The 14,725-nt window shown below is 42.9% G+C and overlaps 1 protein-coding gene across 1 annotated transcript in view; it reads right to left on the bottom strand.

Annotated features, from left to right (window-relative positions):
- drosha (drosha ribonuclease III) overlaps positions 1-14,725 on the bottom strand; it is a 256,825-nt gene that overhangs the window by 155,608 nt on the left and 86,492 nt on the right. Inside the window, exons 18-20 of the mRNA XM_079576148.1 lie at positions 7,096-7,234; positions 5,760-5,820; positions 4,451-4,510 (exon numbers count right to left, since the gene is read on the bottom strand). Coding sequence (XP_079432274.1) covers positions 4,451-4,510; positions 5,760-5,820; positions 7,096-7,234 — 260 coding nt within the window. The remainder of the gene's footprint in view (positions 1-4,450; positions 4,511-5,759; positions 5,821-7,095; positions 7,235-14,725) is intronic.

The following is a 14,725-nucleotide window of genomic DNA, read 5'->3' as shown; positions in this document are numbered from 1 at the left end:
CTTCAAATATAATATAAATATATAAATATCAATCCTGACTTTTTATATGATAGTTTATCCTTATTGTGATAAAACTCTGAGGACATTCATAGTCTTTTTACTGTGATTACTTACTGTAATTCTTTGTTTTACAGAAATCTGAACTGCTGTAAAATCTCTGAGACCATCTCAGCATCCAGGCAGTTGGTAAGACAGCACTCATTGTTTTATTCTGATAAAGTGGCCACAAGTTGGATGTGAAATAACATTTGTGAATGGTTTGTGTGTGTCCAGTGTCAGACTAAAGAGCAGCTGTTGAAGGATCTGCTGAGGCTGGAGCTGAACACACTGAGGTGAGACAGAGTCAGAGCTGAGATGTTTGAATGAGACAAAGCAACATTTTACCTGTAGGTTTTGGTCTTGCCATAGGGACTTGTATCTAAAGTATTTTTGTTCTTTTTATGTCTTACAGAAATCTGACCACGCTGATGAAGACTTGATGGTGATTTAAAAAGATGCCCTTCCTCCTGCTGTGAGTCTGCAGAACCTGCTGCATGTACAGAGTCTGTGGAACCTTCTGAGACACTTCAGCTCCTCGTCTTCATCGGCTCAGTACAGACTAATCCACCTGTTTGGACTGATGTGAACTATAACTGCAGAAATAGAGACGTTCTATCATTAACTGCACCTAAAAATGTAAGTGTTTTACACTGTGTTAATGTTAAATAAATTGACTTTATAACTACACTTTGTTTTGCTTTATTACAACATTTGTATCTTGTACTAAATTTGTAAAACTTCCTTAATGGGAATAACCAATAAACCATAAAGGGAACAGGAATATTCCATTAACCAGTACTAAGCATAATAGTACAGGTTAAGGTCATATTTAAGTAACACAAGTAATCAGTACTCGGAATTCCCAGTTGCCAGTACTAACATGTCTAGTAATCAGAACTTGTATCATTAGTAATGAACACTGTGAAAGCCATCTTAATCATACTAGCGTTACTAGTAATCATGGCTTAACATTGGAAGTAATAGTTATGCATCGGGTTTACAACTTATTCCAATTAAGTGCAATGAGTTGGAATTTACAGTGTAGTAACTTGACTTATTGTTTTTCTTCAGCTCATTTTCACTCAATATGAACATGCTGTATGTCTTTAATTTGCATTTTCTGAGTACTTTTTAGTCGCCGAGTTAGTTTGAAGATGGATAAATCCCCCGGGCATAAAGCGACTTAAGAGTCGCCAGAACTGCTAGCCGTGAGTTAGCGGCTAGTTAGCATCATTAGCCTGTATCTTGTAAACACTGCTGTGTGAAAACTCAACTGGAGAGAATGTTCTCGGTGAAGACGGGGGTTAAGAGATTAATCATTCCCACAACTGCCTTCAGTGGACGCTCCAACTATACTCAACGAAATACAGACCAACACCGTCCTGCTGATAAAGGCTGTGTCCCAATGTCCAGAGAGGAAACAAATCGTGGACTCAACATTTCTCACAATGTAGCTCGAACAGTAGGAGAGGAGACAGCGACAGGTCTTTGAACTAAACACTATATGAATGAAGCCCCTTATGAGACACCAACAGGCCCGGTGTGAATCATGAGGCCGTCCTTCTGTGGACCCACCACCTGCAGGAGGAGCCATAAGGGACCTGGCAATGTGATATGGGCAGCTCCAACAATTGCCCCCACGACCCGGCAACGGACAAGTGGAAGAAAATGGATGGATGGATGGACTATATGAATGACTAAACCAGCTGAATATACAGCACTCGACAAAGAGTCTTCACTCAGATCTCGTGACAAGCCATACGTCAAAGTCATGTGACCTGCGGTGAGGAAAAAGCTGAACTGAGGAGTAAATGAGGAGTTTGGGGCAAGGTATTCGGACACAGTCAAAGTGTCTTATCCACACGCTGAAATCATCACTCTGAAAAGCATCAACCCACAATTATGCAGAAAGTATCTCCATTTTCTTTTCACTTTTTGCATGTTTCACACATAGTCAAAAAGTTCCACACTCCACCACAACTGCTTCATGGTCGACTTCCTTCAGGATCTCCGTATACTGCCAATATTTTCACTTCCTCCCTGACAAGATGGGCAGCAGATCCCCCCGCTCCCTCTCGCTCATGTCCCGTGTTGTAGATTAATAATAGCAGAGCGTAATTAGCCCCTCAGCGAAGTCCTCGCTCACCTGGAAGTCAACGGCACGAGCGGCTAAACAGACAGCCCTTTCAGACGCCTAATTGTGAGTTGTCACGATGTTTAAAAGGTGCAAGTGCGGGGAGATTGCTTCCTACTTCCAATTATCAGCGTCTTGGACAAGTCAAGTGCGAGTTTGAAGTGGACAGGAGTGACAGGAGGAGAGGGGAGGAAGATGGAAACATAATTTGGTGGATAGAACAGAATGCATCAGGAGAGATTTGTGCAACACAATTAATTAAAATTGCAATTTGACATCGTTGAACTAAACAAGAGGAAGAACAGTAATGTGTGGTAATGTGTGGCAGCCTTCCAAATGTGCTTCATCACAGCAGCATTGTGGCCTGAGCGTCGTTTTAGGTTGTTTTGTGTAGGAGAACAGGAATAGGATGAACAAAGTGAATCAGAAATTAAGCTCGGAGGTATTTTGAGCAAACGTAAAAGCTGTTTTAGAGAGCGAATGGTGCTTTGAACATCTGATGAGCTCTATTTCTGAGGCTGTAGCTTGTGTAATGACTACTTTATTTAATATGGACTGTTGATATGCACTGATGTTACAGTCCCTTGGATCTGTGGTTCTCAACCGGTATTGTGTCGGGACCCACACACCTTGGACTTGTAGTAAAAGTAAAATATTGGGCCCTGATCTTGTGTTTCTAAACGCAGACTATAGTGCAACATTTTGCTTTTATTAGGAGCACTTTGAGATCTTGCAGCTCCCACACTTAGCGCATTTCAGTGAGAAGTACGAGGGGTGGAGAAACAGGGTGTTACGTACAACAGCCTTTGTCCTCCAATCAGACTCTGCGGCCGGGAAGGGGTGAGGGGGAGGGGTTGTGGGGGGTGAACACATGCTTTTGTTTTGGTCGCTATTACGGCCGAGCGAGTGCCGACCCGCGCTACATTTCTTGCTCTCGAGACACAAACATTATTTCTCTCACGATGGAGTTAATAAAGTTGTTGTTTTTTTACCTGTTAGAGCCTATGATGCTTAAAGGGACTATACAGAGTTTAAAAATGTTAAAATGATGTATTGTCCTCCCCTTAGATGTTCCAGTAACGTCCTAATGTGTAGAATGAGCTCAGACCTGTTCACCACAACTGCCTCTAAAATCCTGCACTGTCACTCAAAAAGTTGTTACTTCGGGTCCGAATTGCCGTCATGCACGAGCTTAATATAGAAGGTGCAGTTACGTATTTGACCTGAGGTGGCAGTAGTGAGTAAAAAATGGCGAACTTGCATCTAGCCCCTTTAAGGAAGAACACAAGGCAGCCTGATGTAAACGAGGAAGTGAATGTGAGACATCAGAGACTGCTTGTAATAAACCACGCCTCAGTCGACCTCTTCTGTTTTTATAAGCGACGCCCTCTCGCAAGGGGCGACACAGCAAGATAGTCATCGAGTTAGAGTTTGTGCTGTCCTTACGCCAGGCACACGATCTGGCCCATTGTCTTTTTTATTGAACAAGCATTAAATGAGCCAAACAGTTGAAAGCATGATCAAAACAACCCGATAACACATTTAAACAGATATCCCTCCCTCCCCTCTCTTTCCCTCTCCCCTATTCCTCTCACTCTTTCTCCTTTTTCTCCCTCTCTCTCCCTCCCTCTTTCTCCCTCATCTTCCCTCTTTCTCCTCACTCCTCCCTCTCTCTCCCACACTCTTCTCCTGTTTCTCGCTCTCCCTCCTCTCTTTCTCTCTCCCCTTCTCCCTCCCTCTCCCTTACTCTCCTTTTTCTAGCTCTCCCTCATTCTCTCCTCTTTCCCTCCCCCTGTTCTTTCTCCCTCTCCTTCCCTCTTTCTCCTCACTCCTCCCTCTCTCTGCCACACTCTTCTCCCCTCTCTCGCTCTCCCTCACTCTCTCTCCTTTCTTTCCCTGTCCCCGTCTCCCTCCCCCTCTCTTTCCCTCACTCTCTCCTCTTTCCCTCCCCCTGTTCCTTTCTCTCTCCTCCCTCTTTCTCCCTCTTCTACCCTTTCCACTCACTCCTCTCTCTCTCTCTCTCTCTCTCACTCTCCTCTCTTTCTCACTCTCCCTGCCTCTCTCCATTCAAATCTATCTTTACATGTTTCCTCTATTTACTTATGCTCGTTTAGCAGGCGATGCGTCACACCTCTGTCAGGTGTAGATGCTTCTGGCTGTGAACAATAACTTTGAAAAAACAACTAAAACATCAAATGACAATATAAAGAAGAGCAAAAGAAAATGGCAGCCGCTTCCTCCAACTGTAGACGGAATGACAAAGAGGCGAGTTCTCACCTGGTTAAAAACTCCACCACGGCGTCGCCCAAGAACTCCAGTCTCTCGTTGTGATTGATCCTGCGACACAAAGTGAGAAAAGGAAATAGAGACGTGTTTTTCCACATATTTCATTAATGAGCGGGTTTTCAGTTTCTGCAGTTTGAGGAACACGTACAATGATTAGACGGCGACAACGTGCAAATTAAACACAAGAAAGGAGTCGAGTTCTGTCACTTTTGGTTTGCTCTGGTTAGAAATCTACATGTATGTATGTTGAGTTGTTCCATAAAACATGGGAATTCAGGGAAATTTGGTCAAAATTGAGAAAAGTGGACACAACGGGCAACTTTTGAGCAAAAATGTGTGGAAAACTGAAATGTTTGGACCAAATTTTGGTACTTTTGAACAATAAAACACTTGGACTTCACGCCTGTTGGTAAGCATTTTAAGGTTTTTACCGGGAGTGCTTTAAGTCTCGTCTTTATATGGTTAGTCTGGCGTTATAAGTGATTTGCCTCAGGTGCTCTGTGGAGCGGGTCAGACTGTTTTTAATGCAGGCTAGCTGATACCATAGACATGCACTAGCCTTGCACTAGCCTAGCACCACGAAACTCTTCAAATATAAGAAATGCATGAATTACAAAAAAAATATCGTCAGAAATCAGCAACACTCTGGATAACTAGGCCCTATGTCAAAAATCCTGAAATATCCCTTTAAGAAGCAAATTTTCTCCAGCTCGGCATTAACCAAATCTAAAATCTTCTTGACTGGTCTAGCGCCTGATTTGAAAGCTAAGACCTGAGTTTTTGTCACTAATACTGTATGCCCCTTTTTTTTCCTCTTTATTTGTTGCTTTTTCATCACATTTTTGTGATGTTTTCATTGGTTTTTCTTCCTTGCCATTTTGTATCTTTTTTTCTTGTTTTGTCGTCGCTTTTCCATTGCTTTTTTTGTCTCGTTTATGTTGCACTTTTGTTTCTGGCCCGTGCAATGCCTCAATTGAAAGCTAAGGCCTTGAAGTTTCAGAAAATATGAGCAAGATCTGTGGCCGGATTTATCAAATGACTGCTGAGAGAACAGTAAATAAGAGCCTCTTTGAGTAAACAAAGTGAGAGCTGACCCGCTCGGCGTGTCCCTCACTTTTTTATTATTAAAATCAGCCCGTTCCATCCCCCCTGAGAGCCCCTTCTCCTCTCGCAGCCGGAGTTAATTTAGCTGCCAGCGTGACCGCACACGGCATTAATCACTGTATCGGAGGCGCTGATTGTCCCGCGGTCGGGGGCGTGCGGGGAGCGGGGCAGATAGGGCGCCACAGGTGAGCGGTACCTGGAGGGGGAGGGGTCGTCCTGCCCCAGGCGAGACATGATGTTAATCAGGGTGTTGATGCCTGGAACGCAGAGAGCACAGACAGAGGGCGGAGGGAGATTAGCGGCAACAGAGGAAGGTCAGTTTGACAATTTGATTATTTAGTCAAGAGCCTTAACCAACGAGAGTGACACATTTCTAAAAGTCAACATGAAATAACAGTGTTTAGGGAAAGATGGGAGCAACATCCGCAGAGTTTGCCTTTGTTGTTCAAGGCGTAAGATGAGGGCTTCTGTTTAATCTAAAGGTGATGTTAACCTACCTCACTCAGGTGTCACTGCTGTAACACCACCCCCTGCTGGTCAGGGGCGACTCCAAAAGACACTTCCTAATGTAGCTTTGGGCCTTGTTTGCACTGCTTCAAAGCCTGGCTCTAAAGGGTTTTCTTTTTCAAAAAATTACTATGACCCATGTGACAACGCTGGGGTGAATGTAAAATTTTTAAACACGCTGGTTTCTGTATATTAGAAATAAATAGAGGAAGCCTAAATCTATGATTGACGGGCTCTGGAGCTCTGTGGAGGCTTGTAGCCGGTCTATGAGGCTTTAAGGAACAGAAGACTACGCAGCCATGTTAATTACACAGACCACTCAGGATCGTTACTATGAGTGGGGCTGAATGGGACCCCCCAGTCTCTATTATTTAGATCTATGGTGAAAACAGAAGCACTCATCCCTTGTTATGAGAAGACGGTAAAAACCTTTAAAGTGAGCAGCTGAAACCCACTGTGATCATTACATGTCAGTAACATTGTATAACTATTTCACTGATTGCTTTAAAATGTCATTACAGCTTCAGCTTTTACAATGCTAGTACTAACGATGTAGTTTTGTGGTTTCTGAGAGCTAAAAATCCATGGTTCACTCAGCAGCGAATCTATTAGCTTCTATTGCTAGTCATTAAGTTGGCCAAATGCTGAGAATATTTACCATCACAAAGGGCATATAACACACAGCAAAAAATAATTAGCCTTGACAGAGAGCAGAAATCGATAATCTCACTCATATATGATTCAATGTAATATAAAATGGTTCCCAATCATCTTCTGACAGTGGACTGATGTGTCCGTGAGCAAGAACGGCCATTTTCCTGCGGTTCTAATCACTGGCGTGGAATGTTTTATCTCCAGGAATGTTCCCAATTCTCCCGAACACACTGTCATTTTTAACTCTTGTTGGAGGCGGGGACTTGGACGTTGCTCCCATCTCCCTACAGGCGACGACCTCATGGTGTGTCTTGCCCGAGGGCTCGATGAGGGAACAGAGATCTTTTCAGCAGCATGTGTGCGGGACTCACCTTTCTTCCTCATGTACATGTGGTGCACCTTGCGGTCGCCGTACTTGGGCTGCCGGATGCCGCAGTTGGACAGCGAGTTGCGGGCGTGATCCGGGTTCATGCCGAAGTTCAGGTGGTGACTGGGGTGAGTCATGGCCAACTAAAAAAACACAATAACAAATGCTTTAGGAAGTTATTTTAACACATTCTTCTTCACCTGAAAAAAGGATGAACCACTGAATCAAAAGCGCAATCAACACCTGAGGCCTTTTAATGTGGTTTTATTTATTAATTTAGTACTTTCCAAAGACACTAAGGAAGACCAAAGTGCTTCACGGAAAGATTTTTGGTCATATTTCCAAACCGAAGTCTGAAATGTGGGTTGTTTTAATTCTGCAATCACAAACAATGTAGCCATGCCTCCAAACAGTGGAATGAGGTGAGGAGAAAACTGGGCACAAGGGACAACAAAGGTCAACCAATATATCAGCCGGCCAATATATTGCCTTTGAGTTTGCTTTGGAAAGAGCAAAGTCAGGTCTTCGGCTTCAGGAGAACTGAGAAACATCGCAAAGAAAATTGGTTAGCTGCAAGTTTGTTAAACACAAGTTAAACCTTCCCCTCCTAGAACGGCCACCATGACGTGGTGCAGGGGTTTGAGCACCCAAATGATCCTGGAGCTCTGTTGTCGGGGGCCCTGGCAGGGTCTCCCATGGCAAAAAGGTCTTAGGTGACGGGTCAGACAGAGAGCGGTTCAGAAGATTCTTACTGGAGACAAACAGGCCCGAATAGAACCGTGAGGCCGTCTTTCCGTGGACCCACCACCTGCAGGAAGAGCCATAAGGGGCTGGTGCCATGTGATTTGGGCAACTCCAACAACTGCCCCCACGACCCGGCAACGGACAAGTGGAAGAAAATGGATGGATGGAAGTTAAACCTCAGTGAATATGGACATGCTGCAGGTCATTTTGAAGCGAAGAACTGGGAGAATTCAATCACTGAGGTTGTATTTCGGATCGCTGCGCAAAATGCCGCAGCTAGCAACAGTATGCTAATGCTAATGGCAAGTCTGGGACTGAACCTATGACAGAATCACGTCAAAATCATCCACGGCTGGAGCGGCCAAGAATTTATGTTTCTAGACCAGACATTCGGAAAAATGTCAAGTATTGGCTGAGTATATTGGTATTGCTTTAAAAAAAAGAAAAAAAGAAATCCAGTTGGAACGCTTTATATGAAGGTGTGCTCTTTAAGTATTCATAAGGTATTAATAAGAATTAATAATATGATTGTAAAGTTTTAACACACTGCTTATTATACTTTTATCTGTTGATATACTAATAGACAAAAGCCAGAAAAATCTTGTTTAGTGAAAGGATAAACTTTGGCCCCGAGAGCGACCAAACAAAAAGTCCCCTCAATGGAAAACACTCTAATATTTGGACGGGTTTAGAAGCTTGTACTTTTGTGAGCGACACCTCCATCTGACGAGAAGATGGGCTCATGTTTATCGACATCTAATGGGAACGGAAAGCACAGTTTTCTCTCGCAATTTCAGTGCAGATGCAGGAAAATAACTAGTGATGGAGAGATGTCTGAGAGTCTAGATTGAGAAGAATATTGCAATACGCCTCGGAGAAAACAAACAAGTACGGGAAAACATATGAGAGACATTTATAGCCATGAGCAGACTAAATTATAAATGTACAGTCTGGACAAATAAGTGTATCATTTTGAATATTGCACTGCACTACCATGTTAAAGATTGAAGATTATACATGGCTTATTTTGTCAATTTACATCCATTTCTTTAGGATGTGTTTGCAATGAATGTGTCAACCTGGAAACACAAAAAAACAACATAATCTTCACAATAACACAATGAAAAAGCGACCGAAACAAGACCAAAAAGTGATGTAAACATGACCAAAAAACCCGATATGTGATAAAAACGCAGCAAAACAGCATCAAGAGAGCATCAGAGTTTGGATAAGTTTTTTAGGTCTTAGCTTTCAAGTGAGACATTACACTGACCTATACATGCGTTCCCAATTACATCCCGCATTGTTCCGGCGGCCATTTTGAATACCGAAATGAATGATGAATGAAAGATAACTGACAGTGGCATTTTTATGTACTCATAATCATTGCTCAAGGAGTTAAAATACAGAGCCTCAGTCCGAGTCAGTGTTTAAGCTGCTCAAGACGTTAGCATGCTACCGGTTAGCAACTATCCTCAATCAACTGTCAATGTCTACAACACGATAAACACATGTGTGGCTCACGTCTATGAACACTGATACTACAGTAACAGCTCTGGCCTCTTTAACATGTTGTATCCAAGGCTAGATGTTTGGAGTGTGGTTCAGGGCTTTCTCTTGGAGAGGTCAGAGCTGAGTTGTTGAAGCTAAATGCTAAACGGTAGCATGCTAACATCTTGAGCAGCCTAAGGGAACAGGCCACAGTTCTTTCATACTGTGACATGTTCTTACCCGAGTTTTGATGGTAGTTTCCAACTTCACCCCCGTTTGGAGCTATAGGAATGCTGGGAGAGGCCGTACTAACATCTTTGGTTATTTTGACTGAGGGCACGCACCAAGACCAGACAGGTACGCATCAACTCGTCTAAGCTCAGGTAAGAACATATCTCAGTATGTAAAACCGGTGACCTATTCCTTTAAACACTGACTCACTGGTTTCTTCACATAAACGCGCGTCTCTGGGGCCGTGTTTTTACTCTTATCTTCTTGAGCAATGATTAAGAGTTCAGACAAATGTCACGGTCAATCAGTTGTCTTTCATTTACATCCTGAGTAGAGATATTGTTACACGTTGCAGTACTGCGTAATGCTACTTCGGTATTCAAAATGGCCGCCATAAAAACAAAAGTTACATGCCTGAAAAACATGTATAGGATGCAGTCGAGATGCTTGATAAAGGGAACTGGAGAAAATGTGCTCAGTTAAAGTGGGGGTTAAGAGGTTAAAGGAGCTGTGTGTGAATCCTTTCCACAAATCCCCCCCCCCCGCTCTAAACACAAACGTACATTGTATTTTGCCCGTAAGCTCCTGTCTTACTAAACACACTTATCCCCAGTGTCTTGGAGTACTGTAAACACGGTAATGTCCTCTCTCGTCTCCTCTCTCTCTCTCTCTCTCTCCATCTTTTCCGCTTGAGAAAAACGCGCTGTCGGCACTTCCTTACACCCGCGGAGACGCTTAATATTTCAACACTCACTTTGTTTACGCAGATGTTTATTCTCGAACCGAGCCTTCGCCGTCACGCGGCTGCACCTGCGAAAGCTCCGCGACTGTCTACGCTCTGACTGCACGACACTAATGGTAACCCGCGTGTCAAAATGAGAGCAGATACTATTTTACTAAGTATACACAGTGTAAATAGACATGTTTTTAGGACCCAAACAGCGATGCAAAGTAAAATACAATGCAGGAAAACATGCCTTTACTTTTGCCTGCTCTAGTGAGAGATAATCCTACAATGACAAGCCAAAACACTAATTTGAATTGAATTAATATAATAAATAATCCCGAATAAATAAATATTAGGGACACACCAATGAAGGTTATTGTCCCGAAGGAAGTTATAATGCAACAGGTCATCGACTGGTATTGGATATCGGCGCCAACACTGGAAAAAATACAATATCGGCTCCGAATATCTGATACTGTTTGGCTCTCACTGCTTTAAAAACACAACTTTCACTGACTAAATCTAACTGAATATGTGCTGGACCTCATTGTGAAGCTCAGAACATGGAGAACTGCGAACTCACTTTTGAGGGTAACGGCTAAAACAGCTTTAGCGGAAACTAATCAAGATTAATAAATAGGCAGACACTTAATTGATCCAGCAGCTCATACAACATTACATTCAATAATGAGTCTATCATTCACACACATTATAAAAAGTACAGAAGTGGAGAACATTATCACTCTCCATTGAAGAGTCGAATAGCTGGAATGAAAGACTTTGGTGCCTTCAGTCTCTGTCTGATGCTGCTGTTGTTCATCACCTCCAGGGCATGAATGGGGAGGGAGGAGTTACTCGTGATGGCCTTGAGTTTTGAGAGCATGCTTCCTTGTCCACTTGTTGGACTGTTGGGAGTTCTGATCCATCCACAGAATCTGCTTTCTTGATAGGTTTGTTCACCCTGTTCTTATCCGCTGCACAAATGCCCTCCCACAAGAAAACTACAGCAAAGAACAGGTCACTGGCCACTATTGTGTGGTTCACAGTCCAAAGCAAGGGTGGGACAGAAACTTAGATCACCTGAAGTAGTGTTATAAAATACACTTGGCCACTGCTGGTGTGGCCAAGTGATTTTAGTAGAGAATAACAGATACTTGTAATGCTAGATCAAATCACTTTATGTGAGGTGTTCATATTAATGTGTCTTCTACAATCTTTAATCGATTCATACTGAACATATTTGCATATTGAATTGAAGGATTTGTTTGATTCGATTTGGCGGGCATTTGATTCGATATTCGCTAATATTGGATAATCTTGGATAGTCTTGTTCCAGCTCTACTGGTCTGGTTCCAGCACAAGAAGGTGGGGCTTCCAGGAAATAAAAGGTCGGGACCACTGAACTAGGATCTAGATTAATATCGTATTCAATACAAGCTCCTCCTCCTCACCTACAAATCCCTCCATAACCTGGCCCCGCCCTACCTCACCAAGCTCCTTCTTGTCATAAATGACACTTAAACATGAGGTGAGTCCTGCCTCTGCCTGCTCTGAGAAGAGGATGGTGCAGAGTCAGAGACAGAGCTCCTTCTCTCCTCGTTTAACCCCTAAAGTTTCTCTTTCCTTATATGTATTGTAATTAACTGTCATCAGGCCACAGTGACAAAAGTAGTAAAAGGTGGATGTCTCATGCCATTTAGACTAGTCCAACGCAATTTTATAGAAAAAGAATATACTGACAATACACTTAAAGGTATAGGCTTCAAATATGGTGAGAGACTAAATAAGGCTGAAGCCCTTGAGTTTTTTGTTCAAGCCTGTGGGCCACAGAGACATCATATAGTAGCATTATTTTTTTGCAAAAGACCATTTTAATGCCTATGTTCAAGTCACAAATGTGTTATTCTCAGAACAAATATCCCATGTCCCTGGTGCAGCCCTCCTGATAAGTGTGGTATGCTAATAATTATGCTCTACCTAAAACAAGCCATTTCAACTAGCCCAATAAAAGTAGAATATTCCACCCTAATCTAAATATCTATGTCACTACAGGATTAAAGGTTGTTCAATTTCTGCAACTGAAGCCAAATCAGATGCAATTTCTAGTCAAACATTGATGTGAAACAAACAAACTACCGTATGAACGAAGTACCCATTGGATAGGATATGTGTTTGTATATGAAGTAATAATATAAAATAAATTAACTGCACTGTCAAACCACTAAACCACTGTTATGGGGGGGGGTCCACCAAGATAGTTTGTACCCAGGGCCCAGAATTTGGTGCTACGCCCCTGAAAGCGCTATACAAGTTTGATGTGTTATTATAATTATTATCAGACCACAGTAACACATGCACACTCCAGTCCAGTCCGTTGCTAGAATGACCCCACAAAAGCCTAAACGAACCATCATTCTTTGTCCTTCCAAGTCTTGAATTGCCTGAAAGTCTTGCATATTGAACAGCTCCACCGCTTGAACCTGACGCCGCCTGATTGTTCCCGCTCAAAAATACAATTTGTCTTGAATGATTCTCCCCGTCGCCTTAACCGCGCAGCTCAAACGAATCGATTTAACTGCACGTCATGTCGAATAACCTTTTCCTCCCTTCACCAAACTACAATGAAAACACAATGGTCGCCGGATTTGCCGCGTGTTCCAGCAAACCTCTAAATATTGAAATGGCTCTTTTACATATATCCGTCATTGGAGCTTGAAATTGATTTGAAGTCGGCTGAGAAGAGACGGGCGTGTGGAAAAAGCCGGCTCCGGTGGGGGGTGCGCGCCGCAGTTAAAAGCTTCCGTTATTTCGGGTTGAGATTAGCGCGCGGCTAATGTAAGATTGATAACGTCCTAGCGTTTCCTACTGGGCGCTATCGGCAGCCTCGTCTCGCGGAGCTGGAGATTATTTTCCTGTGGTTTTGCGGCGTCTGTGAGTGCGCCGAGTCTCCCCCCGCGATACTCCGGTCTCCCGCTGCTTCGAGGGGCTTTAAAAGTTGTAGCCAGTCAATTGTGTGAAACTTGTACTCTGATATTTCCTTTAAGAACAGGCCCGTCGGAGCAGGGCACATGAATTATACAAATAGTGTAGCATTCGATGTAGAAACACAACATTTTCAAACATTTTAGATTCCCCTGCTGCTGAATGGAGGGCTGGAGGGTTGATTCAAATGCTTTTACTCACAATCATCTATAAAACTGCAACTTGTCATGCCAAGTATTAACCAAAGACGACTGAAATAAGAACAGCTGAAGCCAGATACGGATTCTCATCGCTTGCTGCGGCAGAGAAAATACTTAGGTGTCAAACTATGGGTCAAGGTTACTGTATTCTTTCTCACCTCATAGAGAAGTTTGCCCCCTGCTTTCATTTATTGATTACTACAACCTCTTAACCACCTCCTGTACTGAGCACATTTTCTTCAGTTTGGCTTTCCCCGAATCTAAAATCATGACAATGCAACAAAAAAACGATGACAACATATCAAAAAGTGACAACAATGGAGGAAAAAGATCCATTTCGATGAGTTGTGTAGGTCTTGCAGGCGTTACACTGGCCTATGTCAACTTTCAGCTTTGGGTAAAGCTGAACTGGAGAAAATGGATGGGGTTAAGAGGTTAACCTCCGCCTTTAAACAAGACCATTTTCTCCAGTAAAGTTTTAAAAAATCTAAAATCTTTTCGACTGTTGTTTACAGCCTACAGGCCAGTGTAACGCCCCATTTGAAAGCTAAGACCTATTTCAGGATTTCTGACATAGGGCCGAATTTCCAAGTTATCCAGAGTGTTAGATATCTATATATATATTGCAGTCCTTATATTTGAAGAGTTTAGTGGTGCTAGGCTAGTGCTAGGCTAGTGCATGTCTATGGTAACTAGTAGCCTGCATTAAAAACAGTCTGACCCAAGCACAGTGCACCTGAGGCCAATCACTTATAACACCAGACTACCCATATAAACGTCTGTGCTAATATTTTAAATATAACCATTTTGCATTTAAAAGAACTTATATTTGAGCAGCATCAGCTTCCTGGTTGTAGCTACGCAGCGGCGGAGTGATCTGCAAGGCTACCGGATCTACAGTAGTTTGTTTACCTGGAATTCACAAAGGAGCTTTCTATAAATCAGATATGGCGACGTTTGGAGGACGAGCCTATAATTTAGAAGAGGTTTTTAATGCAGGCTACTAGCTACCATAGACATGCACTAGCCTAGCACTAACCTAGCACTAGCCTAGCACCACTAAACTCTTCAAATATAAGGACTGCATGAATGAAAAATTATGAAACCAAATATCCAGCAGTTTCACTTCTTGATTTCCCCACAATCTCCCCATAAGCCCCTCCTCCTACCCGCCTCCTCTTGCTCCCCTTGGCTGTGCAGGTGCTTGGTCGTGAAGGATGAAGATTAGATATGGAGAGGTGAGGAGAGCGTCCTGGATA

Source organism: Gobius niger (assembly GCF_951799975.1).
Source record: "Gobius niger genome assembly, chromosome: 18".
NCBI classification, from domain to species: Eukaryota; Metazoa; Chordata; class Actinopteri; order Gobiiformes; family Gobiidae; genus Gobius; species Gobius niger.
This window is presented reverse-complemented; position numbering and strand designations above follow the sequence as displayed.